This window comes from Kogia breviceps, chromosome 15 (genome assembly GCF_026419965.1).
Source record: "Kogia breviceps isolate mKogBre1 chromosome 15, mKogBre1 haplotype 1, whole genome shotgun sequence".
In the NCBI taxonomy this organism is placed as follows: domain Eukaryota; kingdom Metazoa; phylum Chordata; class Mammalia; order Artiodactyla; family Physeteridae; genus Kogia; species Kogia breviceps.
This window is the reverse complement of record NC_081324.1, coordinates 520,394-542,023: the sequence shown is the minus strand read 5'-3', so window position 1 is coordinate 542,023 and position 21,630 is coordinate 520,394. Positions and strand designations below refer to the sequence as shown.

The 21,630-nt window shown below is 61.6% G+C and overlaps 1 protein-coding gene across 4 annotated transcripts in view; it reads left to right on the top strand.

Moving 5' to 3' along the window:
* Positions 1–21,630, top strand: part of CTDP1 (CTD phosphatase subunit 1) — a 97,697-nt gene that overhangs the window by 37,560 nt on the left and 38,507 nt on the right. For 2 of the 4 annotated variants that reach the window (XM_067015089.1, XM_067015092.1), the window contains exons 12-13: positions 537–721; positions 8,140–8,910. In XM_067015089.1, coding sequence (XP_066871190.1) covers positions 537–721; positions 8,140–8,281 — 327 coding nt within the window. In that variant the 3' untranslated portion in view covers positions 8,282–8,910. Of the gene's footprint in view, positions 1–536; positions 722–8,139; positions 8,911–21,630 lie in introns of those variants that run through there. The other 2 variants (XM_067015091.1, XM_067015090.1) reach the window with 2 other exon arrangements.

The window sequence follows — 21,630 nt, the reverse complement described above, 5'->3', positions numbered from 1 at the left end:
TACAGCCAACGGGACATGGGTCTCTGCTCCTTCCCAGAAAAGGTGCTGGCAGGCCCGTGTTCAGGAAACGGGCCCATCCTCCTCTTGCCGCTGCCTTCCTCTTCCCAACGCCCCGTCCTCCGTCGTGGGCATCAGGTGTCGTCGGGGCCCTGCCCCCTGCCCCCCAGCCACCCTCCCTTGCCGTGTCTGTGAACACTTAAGCCTGAGGTCTGTCAGAGAAGACCGACGGGCAGGCACCCCACACGCGGCCGCGTGGGTCCCAGGAGCCGGCGAGGTGGGCGCGGAGGAGGGACGGCCTGGGCCGCCTCTGCCTCCCGTCGTCCACCCCGTGGGCCTCGTCCTCGCTCCTCGGTGCTGCTGGTTTGCGTCCGTCTCGCGGCAGGCCACGCGTTGGAGCCGTACGAGGTGTCCCGCGTGCTCCGTCACGGGACGCGGGGCCCGTGCAGAAATCTGCGGTGGTGTCACTCGCGGGGGAGGGGCCGTCGCGTGGACTCTTCAGAAGGGCGATCTTGTGCTGACTCTTGGCCCTTTGTCAGGTGGATGACATCCTAGGAGAGGGCAGCGACGACAGCGACAGCGAGAAGAAGAAGCCGGGAGACGCGGAGGAGCGGGAGTGGGGGCCGAGGCCCGGGCCGCCCGAGGTCCTGGGGGCCCCGGGGGGGGCCACGCCCCGCTCAGCGCCAGCCCCCGAGAGGAGTGCGGCAGACGGCCGGGGGCCCAGGTGAGGGGGCCTGCGAGAGGGGGGGGGCCGTCGGGGGGCTCAGGTGGGGGGAGGGGGTCCTGTGCGCGGCCCCGCGAGCGCCAGGCACCTTCCGTGCCGATCGGTGCACTGTCGTTATCCTGTTGTACCTTCCCGGCGTCGTTACGGACCGGGGCGTGCGGGTATCATTTTCAAGGCCATAGTGAAGGGGGTAAGAGACCTAGAGGCGTCCGTCTGGGTGGTCCTGAGAGGGCAAAGGTCACTGTCCTGTTGCTGAACCATACAAAGCACGCTATGGGTTTTTTAGAATGTTACATTGGTGGTGCCCTCGATCTTTATCAAGCTGTTTCTGATTCAGTCACCATTTGGGCAGATGTAACTCTTCCCCTTCACACAGTGCCCAGTGTCTGTTGTAGGTGGTGGTTCGTGCCCGGGTGTGGTCCCAGCGGCCCGGGAGCCCGCGGTGGGGCTCCTCTCCCTGAGTCCCCGCTCATGTCTGGAGGGCTGCTGCGTGTGGACCCAGGACGGGACAGGGCCAGGAGCAGCGTGCTGTCCACCGCTGGCGGCCCCGTGCTCTGTGTGCAGCTGCACGGTGTGTGTTTGCAGCCCCTGCGGGGCGGCATTGGTCTTCCCGGGGTTTCAAGCGTTCAGAGGCAGGTCGTGGTGAGGACCGGACCCCGCGTGACCTCACGCGTGTGCAGGGCGTGGGCCGGGGGCAGCTGCCAGCACCAGTGTCTGCTCTCGGGGTTACTCAGCTTGTTAGCACTGTAAGTGCTGACACTGAATCAGGTAGGACGGTACGATTGTGCTGTCTTTTTTATTTTATTGTATTTTACTTTATTTACTTATTGGTATGTACGTATGTATGTATGTATGATTTTTATTTTTATTTTTTTTTGCCATACCTCGCGGCATGCGGGATCTTAGCTCCCCAGCCAGGGATCGAACCTGTGGCAGGGGAGGGGTGGTTTCTTTCGGGATGATTCAAGGCATTATGTTTATTGTGTACTCTATCATTATTACATTGTAATGTATGATGAAATAAGCATACAGTTCACCACAGTGCAGAATCCGTGGGAGCCCTGAGCTCGTTTTCACTTGCCGCCCACCGATAGGGTTTTGATACGAGTCTGCGAGCCTTGGATTTATGACGGTCCCTGTGCAGCCAGACCTGCCTGCTAACGATCCTCTGTATTTGCAGCCGCTCCGCAGCGCTGGCGTCACGGCCTCAGCTCCCCCTCAGATCCTCGGGCGCTAGATTCTCCTAAGGAGCGCGCAGCCTAGATCCCTCGCGTGCGCGGTTCCCCGCGGCGCCCGTCCCCCTTGAGAACGTGATGCTGCCGCCGACCTGACGGGAAGCGGAGCTCGGGCGGTGACGCGAGCGACGGGGAGCGGCTCTAAATACAGACGGAGCTTCGCTCGCTCGCCCGCCGCTCGCCTCCTGCCGTGCGGCCCGGTGCCTAACAGGCCGCGGACTGGTACCGGTCCGTGGCCCAGGCGTTGGGGACCCCCGCCTTACACAGTTGTTTGACTCAGCTGCGTCTTCGGCTCAGTGCGAGGGTCCCGTGGGGCTCTCGGGGGACGCGGGGAGCTGGGGCCTCCCTGGGGAGTCGGCTCCCGGAACCCCGGTTCCAGTGCTGCTGGGCTGCTCTGCGTGCCTGATTGTTTCCTCTGCCAAGTGAAGAGAAAGACGTAAAGCCTTTTCTCTAAGACGGGGAAGGACGGGCCGGCGTCCTGCTTTGTCTCCTCGGAATCATCTGCCCGCACGTGAAGTAGCTCAGGGCCGCGCGGAAAAAGCCTCGCCTGCGGTGGTTTGGGGCTGCCAGCGCGGCCAGAGGCGTGTGGCCTGCGTCCACCGCGGCTCCGCTCAGCCCTGCACGGTGCCAGGGAGTCCAGCGCCGGGGACGGTGGCCTGGCCCGGGGCTGTGGTCCTCACTGGGCCGGCGTGGGGCGGGCGGGGCTGTGCTCCGGAGCCCCACCCCTGGCCCCAGTCTCCTCACCGGCCTCGGTGCAACTGCTGTTTCACACCACGCTGTGGGGCTCGACCTCAGTGGTGTGGGACCCTGAGATGAGGAGGGCAAGCCCAGGGTCCACCCAGACGCCACCTCCCCCGGGTGGCCAGAGACCCTTGTTCCCACCCCGCCTGCCCCTCCGCCGCTCGGCGTCTCCCCGTACCCGACGTCGAGTCTGCCCTGCGTCGGGGCTGAGGCGCCGTGATCAGGCTCGGGAGCTCATCCCTTTCTCTGCCCAGAAGTTGGCGAATGTGGTTTTCGCGTATGTTTTATCCTTGTCAGTGGGCTCTAGGTGCGGAAGTGTGGATGCTTTGGACTTTCCCATAGTCGCGTTTTTACTTGAAATTAAATCAGACGTGTTTGGGGGGTTTGCTTCTCGCCTGCGGAACATTTCGGTCCATGGCCTTCGCCGCAGGCGGTGGCGCCTCGCGCCCCGGATCGCGACCTGGCTTCTCCCGAGCGGTCGGCAGCGCGTCCTGCCGGCCCGAGTGGCCAGGCTCTTCTGCAGGATCTTAATGTCACTGGAACTTGGAGGTGACTTCTGATGGAAGGACAGGGGTGGGGTTTTGGCTGGTCCACTGCGAACCATCCACTCTTCTTTCAAATGCCCGTTTTACACAGGGCAGCTGGAGGGGCGCTTCCGCTCCTTGAGGTAAATCCCTGAGTAAGACGTCAGGGCTGTTTGGCAGGCACTTGCCAGACAAGATGTCCACAGGCCTTGGAGACGCCGCCCTGTCCCCACCACTCGCAGGAGACGCGCGACGTGGAGACTCGGCCTGGGGTCTTGCGTCGCGGGCGGTAGGCTTGGCCAGCGGAAGCCGGCCATCTCTCCCCAAAGACGGTTCTCTGAGTGCCAGGGAGTTGAGTCTCAGCACCTTGCCCGCCCCACCCGGCCCCGAGGCGAGCTAATCGGAGCATCACTCCACTTCGCAAGGCCAAACCCCTGGCCCGAGTCCCGGGCTCCCGCCACCCAGTCCCTCTGCCGCCTCCCCTCCTCCACAGGGGCGCGGTGGCCGCCGCGGTCCCAGCCGCACGGGTAGACAGGCGGTGCAGAGGTGTGCGGAGGCCCTCACGCGTGAGAGCGGTTCTCAGTGCTGGGTGGTCGCCGAGGCAAGGCTGGGGAGGTTGGTCATTTCTAAAGATGAAGGAGACGTGGGCCTGGTGTTTGTGACCAGAGAGCAGACCCAGCGCTGCTGCCGGGCTGGAGCCCGAAGGCCGCTTCCCAGCCAGCCCTCCGCCTCCACCCTGTCGCTGCTTTGCCGTCGGACACCTTCTGCCTGGGCTGCCAGCTGGCGACCCCGGGACCAAGGTGCTTGGTTCAGGTTGTAAACTCCCCAGGCTCTGGCTGAGGAACTGCCCTCTTGTTGCGTGGACACGTGGCTTCCCGTCGATTCCCGTGTCGGTCTGTGATGTGTGACCTGCTGTAGCCGACAGCACCGCGGCGACACCCTGGTGCCCCAGCCCTTTGCGTGCGCAAGCTCGTCACACACGGCCGGTTTCTGAAGGCGGGATCGCCGAGCTCGGAGGGCCTTTGCGCTCTTGACCTGGTAGCTGCATCGAGCTGCCCTCCGACCGTGGAGGGTCGCGCCGCTGGTGCGGGGCTGGCTGTCGCCCACCCTCCCTGACACGGTGCTTCGTGACGGCTCCTGGCCCCTGCAGCGTGGTGGATAAAAAGCGGCGCTGTCTTAGTTGTGTGTGCCTTTCTCTCTCCCCGCACTGAGCCCGCACCCAAGGCTGGACCCCCGAGACGTTGCGCTGTTGGCGGGCAGGTAGCGGGGGTGCCGGTGCAGCAGCTTCACCGGATCAGCCCCGCCCCGGGGGGAGGGGAGACCAGGGCCCAGAGTGGCTGCAACGCAGTAACTGAAACGTCCAGTTTCCAGCAAAAAGAATCACGAGACGTCGGAGAGACAGAAGAATGACCCACAGACAAGACAGAAGAGGCCAGAGAAGCTGCCCGAGAGGGCGACCGCGTATCAGAGGACCAGACGGGATACGTTCCCGGAGCCGCGGAGACTGAGCACCGCCGATGGGCCCGGGAGACAGCGTCTCAGATGGCACCGCCAGGCCCCCGGCGCGCACGTGGCAGGACTGCCGGGACGGGGTGACCGGCGCCTTCCCGAGTGTGACGGGGAATGTCATGTGACACATCCCGGGAGCTCAGGACCCTCCCCGGGTCAGCTCAGGGGTCCCCATCTGCACGCTTCACGGTGAAGATGCAGGAAGCCAAGACCCGGACAGGGGTCAGAAGACCCGTTTGTCTGAAAATAGGTGATGTCACCTGAGTTGTCAGGCTTTTCAGAAACAGTTGAACAGATGTGGTCGGTACGATTTCTCCTTGGAATGTGCCCTGTGGCCCTGACCCGATCGCACACCCCGGAGCCCGCTGTTGTGTTACAGGGACCTACACGTGCATCTCTTTGAAGAGGCAGCAGAGCCTCCGCTGTCGTGACCGGACAGGGCAGGCAGGAGCCCACGTGCGTCCTCTCTGCCTCGGGGTCCGGACGGCCTTCCACACTCTGCACGCATGTGGACACGTGCACACACGTAGCTGAAACAGCTTTTGTTAGGTAAAATAGTGACCTTACCACCTGCCGTGCTGCTCTGTTCTTTTTCTTTCTGCCAAAAATGCTAAGCTGGTTGTAACCAGCAATTTGAAAAATAAATGCGTTATGGATTGTTTGACTTGGTTGGTTAGACACCGGTATAAAATAATAATGTGTGTTTATTTGCCGTAGTTGCTAAAATAATTGTGTGTCTTATTAAACGGCAGACTTCAGGTGTGGGTCCACGTGCCTCTTCACAGCAAAGAGCTCAGAGGCCGGGACATGAGGGAGGCAATGTACATAGTGATTTATGTTCCTGTTCACGTTCTTGGTTTATTCCACGTTGAATCTGAGCTGATTCTTGAGCCTTAAATTTTCCCCAGATTAAATCTGTTAGCGTTTCTCTAGGGGACTGTGCTGTTGGTTGTGAAAACAAAATACAATTATTGCACGTTCTGCTGAGAGGAGAGGAAGCTGGTATCAACTTTAGGCATTTATTAACCACGACTTGCAGCTGTGTCCAGCCTTGGAGGTGATTTTTAATTACTAAAACGCAATCGTGTTGGGTATAGGAATACTCCAAACATTATTTAACTGAGACGGAAGGTTTTGCTCTTCCCAGCACAAGGCACTGCCACTGCGGCCCCCAACCCTGGTCCCCGGGCCCCAGGACACAGCCGCACGAGTGGACACCGAGGTCCCAGAGCCTCTCCCGCAGGACCAGCCAGGTTTCAGCACAGTCGACGTTTGTCTCTCTGCCCAGAGGCTGCGACAGCCGTGGGGTCCCGCCTGGCTGTTAGCTGGCGTCGCTCTGGGGGGCGGGAGGGACACCCTGCGCAGCCCATGCTGTCCCGAAAGGCTGCCCTGCCGCGGGGTCTCCAGATGCAGTGCGGGAGGCTTCGCCAACAGGACGCCCCGGGGTCCGCCTCCTGGGGGCCTGCGCTTCTCCTGCCCCAGGGTCCCTCCCCGGGCCGCCCGCGCCACCTGTGGGGCCGCCCCCGCAGGAGAGCACCGAGCCCGGATGACGCGGCCGGGCGCCATCCTCTGACTCGGCCCCGGCTTCCTTGTTGAAGCACCTCGGGGTGCATGAGCGTCTCTGTACACGGGCAGAGGGCCCGGCTCTTCTGGCCCCGGGGGCCTCCTCACCAGTCACGGAACGCCTCCTCCTTGCCCTTGTATCTGGAACTTCCTGGAAGCTCGTCCCCTCGGTGACCGGAAGACAGGGATCTGCTTCACAGCACCCACGGCACCCACCCCGGGGACACCCAGGAGGCGGGACACGCCGGAGGTGGAGGGCGGTCGGGGAGGAGCCTCGAGGACGGACCGCATCCCCGCGTGCTCTCAGCGCCGCCGGCGGTGCAGCCACAAGCGGGGGCCTGGAAGGTGGGCTTCAGCCCTCTCTGCCCGCCACCCGCAGCTGAGCACAGCTCAGGCCCGGGCACTGACTCTGCTCTGCTCTCGTGTGTGTTACTGCACACGCGCACACGCGACCCCCGGTTCTGTCCCCGGGCGGCGGTGCTGGGCGGTGCCCCGTGGAGCGTGGGTGTCGTTGGGGTTATTTGCAGTAGTTTGAACGGCAGAGGAGACAGCAGTCTCTCCAAGCTGTTCCATCTACACGTCGTTCCTGCGTTTATCTGTATGTTCACCACTCAGCGAAGGGGAAGCGTGTGAGCGCCTCCGATTAATTACGCCCAACACCGTCTTTTGTTCCACCGTCTCTCGCGAATCCAGACTTAACCCTACAGTGTGTCTGAGGGGCTGGACCTCGGGCCGCAGGGCTGCGCAGATTCGGCTCGAGCTGGCGAGGCCCGGGCGCCGTGCCCCAGGCAGTGCTCGAGCAACACCTTGGTCGGTGCCTCTCCTGAAAGCGCGTCACAGAGTTCCACACGGTTCCGTCCTCTTGTCCTCCCAGCCGCCCCGCTTCCTGCACCGACCTCCTCCCGGTGCCGACAGGACCCGAGAGGAGGGCTTTCTTTGCGGTTTACTTTCCCTTCCCTGTCCTCACGCCCCCTGGGGGCCCAGCTGCGGCCGCCGGTGCTGATGAGCCAGGCCGGGCGGCGGAGCCGGGGCGGCGCCGGGTCGCAGTAAACGTGCGCGTGCGCGTCCCCTTCGGGTCACGTGCTCCCTCCGGGCCGGGGTCCCTCTCCTCTGACTTCTGCCGGCCTGAGGGCTGAATGTGCTTCCCGACGGGCACCTTGATTCGCTTTTCAAATTACGTAGTAGTGTCTTTTTCAGTGTTCGTCGGCCCTTTTTTCTGCCAACTGCCCTCTTCTGTTTGAGGAGTGTTTCTCACAATTAGGTTCTTCCTTGTCTGTTGTAGAAATTCCTGGGTGTATCATAGGTCTTAGGGTGTAGACGTCATAATCTTGCACGTCATTTTCCCACCCTCGTGTGTGTCTGTGACTGCTTGAGATGCCTCTTTTGTCTCTAAGAGGTAAATCTTTTGGGGGGTTTCTTCCCTTCAGAAGGTTTCCCCAAACCATAGTAGTTGGGGGGGGGGCGTATATATATTCCTACATAACGTTTCGATAAATGATGTCCAGATTGATGTCCAAATGCAGAATAATTAATCGGAGCCCACAGTCAGAAATGTACTCAGCGGTTAACTCAGAAGACCTGCTCACGTAAAACATACACCCGTCTGCTGGCGGCCGTCCCCGCCTCCCTTCCCAGCGGCTTGTCCAGCTCCAGCCGTAGCCCCCGAGCTCGCTCTGGGTGCCGCCCTCACACGTCCTGGGTATTCCGTTACCCGCCGGAGACGGAGGCCTCACTGGTGCCCAGCCTGTGCTGTCAGGGCTGTTCCGGAAGCATGGGGGCTGGCGGCCGAAGGGCCGGGGAGCGTGGGCGCCCCGAGCATCTCACGGTGCGTGTGCTTCCCTCGCAGGGGCCACAAGAGGAAGCTGAACGAAGAGGACGCAGCCAGCGAGTCCAGCGGAGCGTCCAGCTGCGAGGACGAGGAGGGGGGCAGCTCGGAGGCGGACGAGATGGCGGCCGCGCTGGAGGCCGAGCTCGGCGACCTCATGTGACCGTGGGGCGGGCACTCGGGTCACCTGCGTCCCAGGGGGCTTCCCCTCCTCCAGAGGGACATGTCTGTTTGCAGAGCTCCACCTGCAGAAACACACTGTTTTGCAGAAAGAGGTGTTTTTAGAAGTTTCACTACAAGAAAGCCTACTTGTTAAGGAGAGCGGGGCAGGGAACGCGGCCATGCCAAAGATCCTGGGTGAGCCCAGCAGAGCTGCACAGCAAGACTGGAGTTTGCGGCTTGTTAATCAGGAAGGGGGGGTGGGGGGTGGGGAGGTGTTTTTCCTTTAAATACCGCAGCATATTACTTAGCGTGAAGGCTGGACGTCCGACCAGACAGAGGGGTGATGCAGCAGGAACCCAGCATCCTCTGCTCTTTCACAACTGAAGCTACCAGAACACGCACAGGTTTCAAGCAGGGCCGCGCATCGGCGGTGACGAGGACAGGCCTGGGGCCCCCAGCTGCCCCCGGGGCCCTGCAGCTCCCGCGGGCGCCGGGACGAAGGGCCCTGCCCTCGCGGGCAGCCTTTGGCTCCTTTGCGAGATCGGGTGTAAAGTTTTGTATCTCTCTTTCATAATTGACCCACCACACAGATTTTTCTTTCCTTTAATAAAAGTCCCTTTTGTAAGCCTTCTTCTCTGCCCGGTTCCCTCTTCACGGGATCCAGCTCTCGCACCCGCCGCGTGCGCGGGTGAGCCGCCCTGTCCTGCTCCCCGCCAGGGAGCTCGCGGCGCAGATTCCTGGGTGAGCGACCAGGGCCTTGGACGTTGAAACAGAAAAGCAGGTGATCCTCTCAAGCCGGTCCGCGGCTCTTGGTCTCTCCCTTACTGCACCAAAGCTTCAGGAATGCCAAGGACCGCCGTTATTTCTAATCACTAGATTTATGAAAATCTGACCTGAGACACCCAAAGAAACCGGAGGCAGTTCTGACCTGGGAGCTCAGTGCTGACAGGGTGTGAAACTCGTCGTATTCAGTGTGTCAGCCGGACAGCATGGCCACGTGAGGTCCCGCCTCCGGGGTCACAGGTCTCACCCACAGGCACCGTGCGCTCGGGCGGCCCCAGGAAGACCCCACCCGGCACCGCTGGCCCGAGACCCCCGGGCGTAACGCTGGAGAACTTGCCTTCGTGCCTCCTCTGAGACGGCCCCTTGGTCCTTCCTGCGTGATCCCTCCGGGTCAGGCTGCAGGTGGAGGCACCGGAGCCCGGGCTGTGCCTGTGACGCTGCGTTCCGCCGGGCTGCTGGGTCACCAGGACACGGAAGGTGTGCCTCCGTGCAACTCTACGTCAGCACACAGCAAACGTTCTTTCCTTTTCCTGGGCTAATTACTGGATTAAAAGTGAGTGTCAGGCTCGGGCTGTGTCCTCTTCACACTCTTCAGCTGCAAGTCACAGCCACAACTCCAATGAGCTTGTCTTCCTGTACCGACTGGCTTGTCTGAGGAGTGGGTGGGGAGCTTCAGGTACAGCTGGATCCAGGTGTCCACCAGACGCTCGGGTGTCATTGGGAACCTGAGTCCTCCTCCCGGGGTCTGTCCTCGCTCTGACCGTCCGATGCCACACCCCCTCCTGCTGATGGGGGTGGGAGGGGAGTGGGAATCACGACGCACTCGGGGCAGGTGTGGGCCGGCAGGCGTCGAGAAGCCAGGCACGGTGCCGCCTAGCTTCCTCACCAAGGTGAGCGTACCTTCGTGTACTTGCCAGACTCCACGACAGCAGTTCCTGGCCAGAACCACTCCTGGGGCACAGCGAGGGGGAGGTCCCTCTGATGGGTCTGTACTAGGGCAGAAACGGAGGAGACGGAACTGGGAACGTGAGTGATCTCAAGGTTTCCCCCTGAAACCCGGCACAGCCTCTCGGGTGGATATCCCTGAGAGGGATGGGGGTAGTTAAACGTCTCCTTGCAGCCTTGTTCTCAGGGGCACGTGCTTGGGATGCTGAGCCGTCGCAGGGGGCCGGGGTGGCACCGAGGGTCCCCGGGGCCCCTCGAGCCTCCCGAGGAGGTGGCGCCACCCTTGGGGGAGGGTTGCCTGGGGAACGTGCATGCTGTCTCACAGAGAGAAGTGCACTCGAGTCAGGGAAATGCTGGATAATTTGTGCAACTCCTCCAAGTGACATCCTTTCTAGAAATTTTAATAGGAAGCTTGAACGTGCCATCCTGAACGTAACTTAAACGTCAGGCTTTTTGCTTAAGACAGCTGTCTGGAAATTCATGACCAGGAACTGGGAGAGACAATCCCTTAGGTCCATGAGAAATCTTTGCACAAGCAGATCGTAAATTTAAGCCACTTTTTACACTCAAAAGTCTGTAACACTTGAAATGTAGTGAAATTTTACCCTCTTCCTTGAAAAACGGAATGTTGAAATTCTGTGTAAACGTGGGTGGATCTCATGTCCCATCTGAGTTTTTCATGTTTTTTCACGTTTTTAAAACAACCGTGAAGCTGTGAGGTGGGGACACCTGTCGTGTGAGTCTGAGCCGTCTGTGGGCCCACCCCCTGCGGGAACCCGAGTCAGGGCTGGGGGCTGCCCAGGTGTCAGGGCGGGGACACTGGCGTTCCCTGCAAGGACCCGGGCTGCGCCACGCAAGCGGAAGAGCCTGGAGGGTGACCAGAGAGCCACCCGCTCGCGCGCCACAGGGCCGGCTTCATGGTACACGCCTTGTATTTTCAAAGTCAGGTTCGATCCAGTGTGGACTGCTGAGCGTGTGCATGTGTGTGCGAGCATGTACACGTGTGCACACGTGTGTACACGCACACACGTTCAGCGCTGCAGCCTGGTCTTTACATAAAGCTTTTCCATTTTGAAAGTGCTGCCCAGGTGGAAAAATTTTCAAGTACAACAAGGAAACAAAGGACGTTCATCACACCACCCAGAGGTGACAGTCGCATTTAGCGTTTACAGTGCTTTCCTGTGGTCACGTGCCTGGCTTTTAAAAATGAACCTAATTGTGAAATTTTAACATAGACCCTATCGAAGATGAGGAGGAAAAATTGCTGTAATCCTGCCACCAAATCTAACCACATTAGCATTTCAATGTATTGTTTTAGTTTTTCCTGCATATTGTTTTAATGGAATTTCGTTTTTCGAGTAGCTTAAGGCTAGCAGCGGTTGAGGGGGAGGTGTGGGCCTTTCCTGCGCGCCCCCTCCCGGCCCGTGCACGGCCTCTCCCGCCATCACCATCCGCACCGGACGGTACCTTTGTTACAGTCGATGACCCGACGCTGACACATCATCACCTAAAGTCTGTAGTTGACATAGGCTTCACTCTGGGTGTCGTACGTTCTGTGGGTTCGGACAGATGTGTAATGACGCGTATCCGCCATCATGGGGTCATACAGGGTGTTTTCACTGCCCTAAACATCCTCTGTGCCCCCCTGTTCCTCCCTCCCTCCCCCAGCCCCTGGCACCACTGATCTGCTCACCGGGTCCACAGTTTTGTCTTTTCCAGGACGTCCTGTAGTTGGACACACGGTGCGCAGCCTTTTCAGATGGGCTTCTTTCACTTAGCAACATGCGTTTACGTCTCCTCCACGTCTTTTCATCGTCGATATCCAACATGCAAAAGGCAGGCTGCTGGAGAGTCCGTGAGACAACTTGGCTTCTTCAAAAGATAATTTGCAAAAAAAGCAAAAGAGATGGAGGGGAACCTATTGATTAAAGACTGAAGCGTGCCAGCCAATCCCAACGCGTGGGCTTGTTTGGATCCTAATTCACACAAACTGAAAGTAACACAGACACAGCGTGACAACAGGAATTTTCAACGTGAACAGATGTGTGATATTAATGAATATTGTTCACTTATTTTAGGTGAAGTGTAGCTCTTTTAGGAGCCCCCTTTTTAAGAGGACGTACTGAAAGATCTGTGATGGAACGGCGTGGTGTCTGGGGTTTGCACTGGAACCGTACGAGGCGCAGCGGGCGGGCTGAGCTTCCGAGGGGAGCGAGGAAGGTCAGTGCGATTTTCGCTGGGAAAGCCTGAGTCCTGCCTACTTTGTACGTGTTGGGAATTTTCTGTAACAAAAAGTGACGACAACGTGAATAAAGTCGCTCGGTCTGAGTTTTAAAGATGCACAGACAAGGCCAGTTGCTTTGTAGCAAAGGCCGGTTCGGTCGGCCCCGCGCGCCAGGCTGCAGACCCAGGCCCCGGTCGCCCCAGAGACCCCAGACCCCAGCCGGGCAGCCGGGCTGGCCCCCGTTGTCGGCTTTCCTGCCAAGGGGCCCCAGGGGCCCGAGGTCAGCGATGTCCGTGGCCCACTCTGGACCCGCTGTACTGCTCGCCTAGTCCTGCTGAGCGTGTGACACCCCCCCCCCCCAGGCACACGCACACGCGCCACCCAGGGTTGACCGGTGCTGCGCGCACGGGAGATGGTCTCCCGCGGGCTCTGACCTCTCTAACAGCTGAGCGCCCGCCGCATCCTGGCACCAACCAGGGGCCATCTGTGCGGAGACGAAGGCCCCTAAGGACCTGGCCTTAGAGTCTGAGCTCCGAAGCAGCAACACGAGTTGACAAGGTCACCGTGTGTCGAGTCACCCGAGAGGCTGCACCGGGTTCCAGAACGCTCTCCAGGCAGCTGCTTCCAGGCTCTCTGGCTCCCCTGAGACGGCAGTGCTCCAGAAAAGTCGGCCTGGATTTGAGGTTGGGGGCGAACTGGATTCGCGTGTGTGCTGCAGGGATCACGGTCAGGACTCCCGGCTCTCGCCACGGGGGACGAGGGGCCACGATAGGTTGGGTCAGCCCTGCAGACCGAGCCCCCCGTGAAGTCTGGGGCCCCGACCTGCTCGCCCTGTGAGGGGCCTCCTCAGAGCCCAGCAGGCTCTCGGCCCCTCCCCTGCCCTCTGCAGAGTCGCTGGGGGAGGCTCAGAGGCAGGTCTCGTCCAGCTGCATCTCTGGGGGCGGAGCTGCCGCCCAGCACTCGGCTGCCATCGTCACCTCTGCTGAGAAGGAAACAGGCCAAGGCCCATGGGCGCCACCCTGCTTGCCCTCGGGGAGGCGGGAGCCGCTGGGGGGCGCGGGGCAGGAGAGGAGGGCACCGCCCGCCCCCTCTGGACCAGGGTCTCCAGGGGCCACTCCGGCTTCTGCGGGGCAGCTCCCCTCTGACCCCCTGGAGGGTCCCAGGGTAAAGACCCGGGGCTGCGGAGCCGGCAGCCCCTCCTTGCCACGGTGATGCCCCCCAACCCCCCAGGGTTTCCTCGTGGACTTTGTGAGGAGGAGGAGCCTCCCGACCCCGGGCTGAGATTAACGTGTGGCCCTGGTTCCTCTCTGTCCCCACAAGAAAGAGCCGCCACCTCGACGCCCGGCGAGCGCCGAATCCTGCTGTTCGAGATTCACTCCGACAGCAAAAGTATGTCGTGGATTCTGATCCCTGGGAGCGAGGGGGGGCCGGTCCACAGCCGCTTTATGGTTAGAAACGAAGTGAAGCCACGGGGCCCCGGGGATGAAAGGGGCCCGGCTCCCGGAAGCGACTCCCCCCGTGCCCCCCGATGAAGTGACCCGGGAGCCCCCGTCCGAGCCCTGAGTGCCGGTGGCGCCCGCCGGCGCCCAGGCAGCGCCCAGTGACCTTCTGTTGCTCCAGATCCAACGGGTCCCCGGAAGCAAACAGGAGCCGTATTCTGCCCCCGGCCCCTGCTTCCCTCCCGGGACTCTGTGCCGCCCCGTGGCGCCTCCGCGAGCACCTGGCGGGCGGGGGGGGGGGGCTCCCTGTCCGTCCGGTGTCTGAGATGGCAGCGGCGGCGAGAAGGGAGCCTCTGGCTTCCGGGAGGGTGTCGGCTGGACCGATGGGTCCTGGACGGCGCCTTGCCGGGACCCCAGCCGTGGCCCGGCTTGTGCCCTCGCGGAAAGGACCCGCTGCCCTTCTGTCGGCTCACGTGCAGGTGTGCACGCGGGACCCAGTGCGAGGAAAGGGCTTCCTGCTAAATAAATAAGTGATCAGAGCAACAAGGGGAATAGCAATGCTTGAAACATCTCTGACTTAATACCCTGATAGGTACTTTCAGCACCCGAAAAAAAAAAAAAAAAAAGACATCGTCTTTTCCTTTGCTGAAAAAGTCACTTGATGTGAAAACGCAAACCCGGGGGAGACCAGTGCTCATCCTCACAGGAGCTGGTCTTGACGAGCGTTTCTGGTCAACGCAGTGTCGTGAGTGGCTCGTCCGTCCAGGGGGTCACACCTGCACTCAGTGACTGGAGAGAAAACAGCGCCCGCACTGTCAGCGCCCACACCCAGGGCATCTACAAGGAGCAGCTCGGGGAGAGAACAAACCCTCACCCGGGCCCACGCAGAGCCGACCTCGCCGCGCAACGGGGGGGCGTGAACTCTGGGACCGGAAGCCTGGGAGGGCGGGTGGTGTTCGATCGCCGCCCCCAGCCGACGCGACCCGCTCGGCAGAACCGGGCTGGGTGCGGGCGGCGGGGCTGGGTCCCCAGCCACCACCACCGGCTCGTGCTGTCCCCGCGGGGCCCTGGCGGCCCGTGGCTGTGTGTCACCGGGGGCGGTGGGTGAGGAGCGGGTGCCAGGGGCCCGGCCACCTGACACCCTGGGGACAGGTTGTCCCCTAGGGTCCCCCGTCTGGCCCTCGGTCCGGCCCGGCTCCGGCGTTTCCTCAGTCGTCGGGCCCCCTCATCCCCTCCAGGTCCTCAGTCTTTTTCTGTCACGACCCAGACCTTTGGACCAGCACAGCCAGGGGGTCCCGGACGGTCCCTCAAGGTGGGCTTTTCTCAGGTTCCTGGGACCACGCAAGGGGGGGGGCGGTCAGCCTGTGTCGGGGCTGCAGTCAGAGCAGCAGCCGCCAGCTTTCTACTCCACTGTCAGCAGTTTCTGAGACCTGCAGCCACCCTGCCCGTGGCGGAGCTCCTGCACTAATTTTAGCCGCCGTGGATGGTCTTAACAACAGTTACTGCTCTGGTTTTTGCCACATAGGGGGCCTTGAGGCCCAGCCCGCTCTCCGGGGGCCTCTAGCAGCCACGGGCCCCCGAGGCCCTGCCCACCCAAGCTCTGGGCACACCCGGGGGTGGGCCGGGCCGCGGCCGGCGGCGGCTACCCCAGCAACACACGCACTGGAAGACAGTGCTGGTCTCCAGCACCCAGGAGAGCCTCAGAAATACCGTCCACGTGAACGAGCGAGCGGCCGTATTTGCTTTGATCGGGGAAAACTAGACTTACACCTCCTAATAGCTGAGCTGCATAGAGGAGGTTTTAAATTCTTCTTTGGTTTGTCTGCGTTGCTTTAACCCTCGCCCCGTAGAGAGCGGCACGGGCGAGCAAGCAAGCCGTCCACTGCCAGATTTCCTGAACGTCGGGCCAGGCCCTCCATCCGCAAGGCGGGTCCAGCTGTCCGCGTGGTGGGCGCCCGAGGGACCCCGGAGCCGGCAGCGCCCGCTCTAGGCAGAGGCGGGCTCCGCGGCCGTGACCAGCACTCCCGGCTGAAAACGCTCAAGACGCGATGCCGCGAAGGCGCAGAGACCTTCCCCAGGCGCCGGAAGCCCCACGTGCCTCCGTGGTGAGAGCAAAGTGGGCGGAATAGACTGAACGAGGTTAAGGCGGGATTGAAATCGGGGCCTGCGAGGCCAAGGCACGCGAGGGCTTGAAAAGTGGCGGCCCCGGTGGACGCCCCTCCCCGAGGACGGACATGGCAACCTCAGAGTCTGGTCCCTGCACAGCAGCTCTGGAAACAGGATCATCAAAGGAGTAACAAGGGGGCCCTGAAACTTCCAGAAAGATAGGCAGGCACACAGGACGCAGTCAGACCAGTGCCCGGTGACCAGCATCAAACACGCCCGTCGAGCTTCTAACGCCTTCGCGTTGGGGGGTGTCCTGAGGATACAAAAGTATTCGGCTATGCCGGAAAGAAAACCCAGCGAAGCCTGCACCCCAGAGGTCAGAGCCCACTCTGCCCTCTGACCTCTCCGTGCTGACCGCTTCCTGCGGCCCCTCACCTCCTGGCTGACCTCTTGTCAGGCCGCCCCTCACGCCTCTGTCCCTCGGCCTCCACCTGTATCCAGCCTCCTGGTTGTGGCCGCCACCGTGGAAGCCTGGGCCACGCTTCTAGAGGGACACGTGTGTGGCGTCCAGAAGGGCCGGGGGCTCCTCCACTTCTCTCAGCGCGATCTGGGGTATTTGCAGCCGGTGGGGGACGAGGGCTGCCCCCTGGACGGTAGCCTCCGTGCCCTGGAGCCTCGCTGGCCCCTCCTGTCTGCGCCCGGCTTCCAGGAGACCCGCTGGCTCATTTCACAAGCCTGTGCTTCTCTGTTTCACTTCCACTGACAGTTACTCAGCTGCCCGCTGGGCCCAGGGGACTTCTTCCTTGTCACCTTGACGCGGAGCCTGCGCTTTCCCATTTAAGAGGCTTTGTGGGGACAGCAGCTTTTACTGACCTCCACCTTCTCCGATCTGTGAGCCGCAGACCCGGTGCGGCAGCCGCTCGCGCCCCTCGGACTCCGCCTGACCCGGGAGCAGCCCGTGGTCCCGCGGCGGGGCCTCAGACGCCCAGCGATGCTCTGGGGCAATCTCTGCACAGAGCACACGAGGAGAAAGGAAAATCCGACCGCGAGCTCTAGAAGAACCAGCGTAGGGGTTCCTGTCCACTGTTCAAACATCAGCGTTGTCTGAAGTATATGAAAAAGATAAAATATAAAAATACGCTGGAGACAACACAATCCGTGTATCAATGATTTATTTATATATACGTACGTATAACATATTTAGCAGCAGATTCATTTCTGCAACAGAAAAATATAAACATGAAACCCACACGCGTATGAACTTAACTTTTGCTTGCGTTTCTTCCACTGTAAACACATACGTGCGTCGAGAGGAGAACGGTGCGGCCCAAACGCAGAGCCTGGCGGGCGGGGCCCCTGCTCCTCCGTCCAAGTCCACGAACCTTCCTCCGCGGTGCGAAGCGGGTCCTGGTCAGACCCTCTGGGCCGCTGAGTCATCCCCCCGGCTCCGAGTGGTCGGCGGGGGGACAAGCGGGCCCCGAAAACGGGCACGAGGCTTGGTTTTGAGCTTGCGCCGAAAATTCCTCCGACGGCCGTCAGCTGCGCCGGCGCGCGGAGCATCCGTGAACAGCCGCTGCCCACGCCAGCAGCACGCCCTTTGACGCGCGTGTTAGAGAGTTGCCAGCGGGCCGGTGACGGGACAGGACCGCGCCTCCCGGTGGGGCTGCCTTCTCATTCGTTCGCACGTCTAACACGTATTTATTTGGTGCTGGTCAGCGCGCTCGGCAGCGGACGTGCAGCCACGAGGCGAGGGCAGGATGGATCGAGGGGAGACCCGCTCTAGTGGTCATTGCTCAGCGGGCCGGGCCGGGCGGAGGGCAAGGTGCAGCCCGGGAGGAGCGGCTCCGCCTGCCGCGGGGAGACCCGGCCATCTGCCGGCGCCGGCAGCCCGCGCCCTGCAGCTGCTGCGGAGGCAGGGCGAGCCCCCTTTGGCCTTCTGGTGCAAAAGTCTCCTCCTAATCACGTGCGAGTAAAAAGGTGCACACGCAGAGCCCCGGGCTGCTCCCAGGGGATCCTGTGACCCCGCTCGCCTTCTGTCTCAGACCAGGCCCTGGAGTTCCCGAGTCTCGCTGGAAGCGGCCGTCCCCCCCGACTCACAGCGAGGCTGTGGACAGACAGGCGCCTGCGCTGGGGACGGATCAGGATCCCCGGGGGCTGGTGTGCGGCATCTGCCGTCCCCGCGCTGTAAGGACTCCCACTTGGGGCTGGTTTCAGACCCAACGCAAGTGACCCAAGAGGCAAAGCAGGACGGCAGTCAGGAACTGATGCGTTTTGTTCTGCGATACATTATTTCACGGTCAGGTTGCGAATGCTAAATGGTCGATTCACAATTTTAATAACAGCACCGCTGCACACGCCCTGCGCAGACATTGAGCACGAAGGTTCTTCATCAGCATGTTGTGCTGTTGCCCTTTGGCGAGAGAGTCTCTCTCCGCTGGTCCCTTTATGGCCTCTTAAGAGCCTTCCCTCTTGTCATAGAATCAAATAAATGCAGAGCTGGACGGACTTCAGAGATGGGAGGCCCAGCCTCGGGCACGTGCTTGCAAGCGGATGAGTGGCCTGGGGCCTGATAAAACGGAGGTTCTGCTCCGCGGCCGGGGCGGAGCCTGAGCCTGAACCTCCAGCTCCGGGGCTGCAGGCCTGCCCTGCGGAGACCCCACGCGGGCAGCTGCGGTCCACCCGTCACACACCCAGAGAGCGTCCGTAACTTCCCCCAGATCGCACTTTTAGTCACGTGGACAGACTAACTGCCTGCCTCTCCTCCGACTTATTACAGATTTTCAGCTCTTTTCAGTACACTCACCTACACACGCACACACTTACTAAGCAAACCTCAAGAATGATCGGAGATCCCTCTGTAAGTAGAACCCCCCGGGGATATTTGGCTACGCAATTACACAGCGTGAGGTATGCAGCCCCCCCATACCGCGGAGTAACCCATATGGGGGTCCGAGCCTGCAGACACCTGCTCTCCAGGGTTTCACCCCCCAGCAATGACCTGGGGAAACGCAGGTGACAGGACTGTGCTGCCAGGGCGGTTCGGGAACGGCCACCGTTAGGCCTGAGTTGCGCTGGCCTTTCTGGACCCGTTTCTCACAATCACCACGAGGCAATAACCCGGCCCGCGGTTTATCGAACAGCAAATGTCCCCGTTCTGGAGCTGAGCGGACCACCCCCCGCCCCTCACTGAACCCAGCACAGGCACTGCTTCAGGCTCGGTTTGCAGCCGCCTCCCTGGCCCTGCCTCTGCCCACGTCCACCGATCCGTCCTGGCCCAGAGGCCCCGAGCACCAGGGCCTCCCCCACCGCCGAGAACACTGCGGCATGAGTTTCCCCGCGTGCAGCCCCCCGGGTCCAAGCTAACGCTTTGCGATTGGCCAAGCGGCCCCTCCCAGGCCCTGCGTCCCCTCCGGACGCTGCCCTCTGGCTGCACAGCGTCCAGGGCAGAGCGGGCTCCGTCCGCTGGGGAAGCCAAGACCCACAGCCTCCCCTTCGTCTCCTTGGGGCAGGAGGGCAGGGCCGGCCAGGTGCGATCTCTGTCTCAGAGCCTCAGCCGCGGGTGAGCGGATGGGTCGTCCCCCAGGGAAGCCCGTGGAGGCCTCTGCGTGTGAGGTCTCCCTACCAAGCTCTTGTCTCGTAGGGGCGTGGACTCCCGGGCACGTCTGCGGTTGTGATGAAGGTAGTAATGCTGGGAAGCTTTTAAATTATGCGCTGGTTATATTTGGAAACAACGCAGGGTACGGTTCATAATGCGGGATCTTTCTCTCTGTATGTGTTTCGTAACAATTGTTTCTGCAAGACCTGGTATCACTCTTGAACCCGTGGGCTGTTGCGTTTCTTTCTAAAATCTAAATGTTCAGCTTTCGAAAGTGGCCAGAGTCCAATCTGATAAAAAGAAGGATTTAGAGCTTAGCAGCATTTGGTACTTTTTCCCCTAATAGCAACTGTCTCTCTAATTGCTTGGCTGTCTTGGAGCCCCTGATGGGGCCGGTGGAGGAGGGCTGGGGAGCCTTCAATCACCTCACTGCTCCTCTTTGAAAAGCTGTGGGTATCTTTTTATTTTTGGTTCTGGTAATCTCTGGCTCGTAGGCGTTGAGGGATGGGGAATTTTCCAGTCACTCCACAGCAAATACAGGAAAATAAGCGAGCAGGGTAACCGTTCAAGTACCGGGCCTCTGCCTTCCGAGCCTCTGCAGGGCCGTGATTGTTCCCGAGTTGTGTTACCACAGCTGCGTACCAACCAAGGGGGAGGTCGACCACGGACGCCCCAGCGCCGCAGACCCCTGAAGGCGGGGGTCTGTCTTTCAGCTGCTGAATCAGTCCCAGCGAGCGGCCCGGCACCCGGCCCTGGATGGGGCCCTGGAAACTGCCTTCGCGACAATAAACGAGGGGACAGCTGAGTGTTCACGTTCAACCCGAACAAAGCGACGCTCTCCTAGAAGCGCCCCTTTCAGAACGCCTTCACGCGCTGGGCGGCTGGGTTTAGAGACACCCGGGCCGCGTGGCTGCAGGCGGGAGAGGCTGGCCTCTCTCTCTCCTCTTGGTCCCTCGTCTCTTCCAGCCCTGGTCACCCCTCCTGTGACGCTGACCCCGATCCCTGCCCCCGAGGTCGCTGTGGGAGCCTCACTGCTCCGTGCTCGGGCCGGCGGGGGTTGGGGGCTCCCGGGGCTCCATCTCAGGCACCCGGGAGCTGCAGGCTGAGCCCAGAGCCACACCTGCTCCCCCGCCCTCAGCAGACCACCCCCCAGGTCACGTGCAGCGACACGCCTTGCAGGAAGTGAGGCGTGCCCAGGGCATCACTCGCCTGGCTGTTAGAGCCCGTCCATTCTGCCCGGAGCTGGACGGGAGTCGGGGGCCAGCTGAGAGCCAGTGGAAACGTCTAGAAAGACTTTCCAATGCTCTTCAGATAGGTCCTTCCAAAAAGTGATGTCCTGTCAACGCTTGTTATCCTGCTGTCAAACAAGTAAAACTTCCTACCCAGAGCAAACCTGTAACCAGCACCCTTGTCCGTTACCGACGATTCCTCACCTGGTAATTCTCTTTCCCACTTCTGATAATAAGTAGGAGAGTCCACCCCACTGGGGGAGGGAGGGGGCGCGTGGGCAGAGAGCGAGTCGAAGGGCAGTAGAAACAGCCTGCAAGCAGCCCAAGGCTAGTTTGCCCCCTGACCCCGCCCCCGGCCGCATCGCCCATTCACGGCGAGCCTGCTCCGCTTGTGACATCACGTGGGTGATGATGTCACACTTGACGTCCCACAGCGACAGGCCCGTCGCCCGTCCCTTAGACCACCAGCCCAGCACTCTGCAGGGAGCCGCAGGGGGAGATGTGACCTCAGCGTGGGTCACCGGCTCCCTCCTTTCCATGAGGGTCCCAGAGCCACCTCCACTGCTCTGTCCTGCAGGCTTGGCCTCCCCCAAGGACACCGCCCCCCAGACACCCGGGGCCCATCGGGCCCCGTCCTGTCGTGCCGTGAAATGACCCTTCTGACCCTTCATCCAAATACACAGCCCACCACCGCCGGGTGTGCCCTACACGTGTCCTCGTGGGAGGGGATCGGGGGCAGGAGGGGCGCCAGGGCCAGAGGCCTTCTCAGCGTCCGACGGTGTCCCAGCTGGGAGCTCGGGGGTGGGGGCCTGCATCCACAGGAGGCCACCCTCGGGCTGGACTCGAGCCCGCAGAGGCTGCCACGCTCGGGGTCAGACACGGCAGGCAGCGGGGGGGGGGGCCCGTGGCAGACGCCGGGCTCGGGGCCTCCATGCTCCCGGCCCCCGGAGGTGGGCGGCGTCACCGCCCTGAATCCGTGCGCGGCAGCCGCCCGGGGCGTGTCCCCCGGGAGGCAAGCCGAGCCCGGCG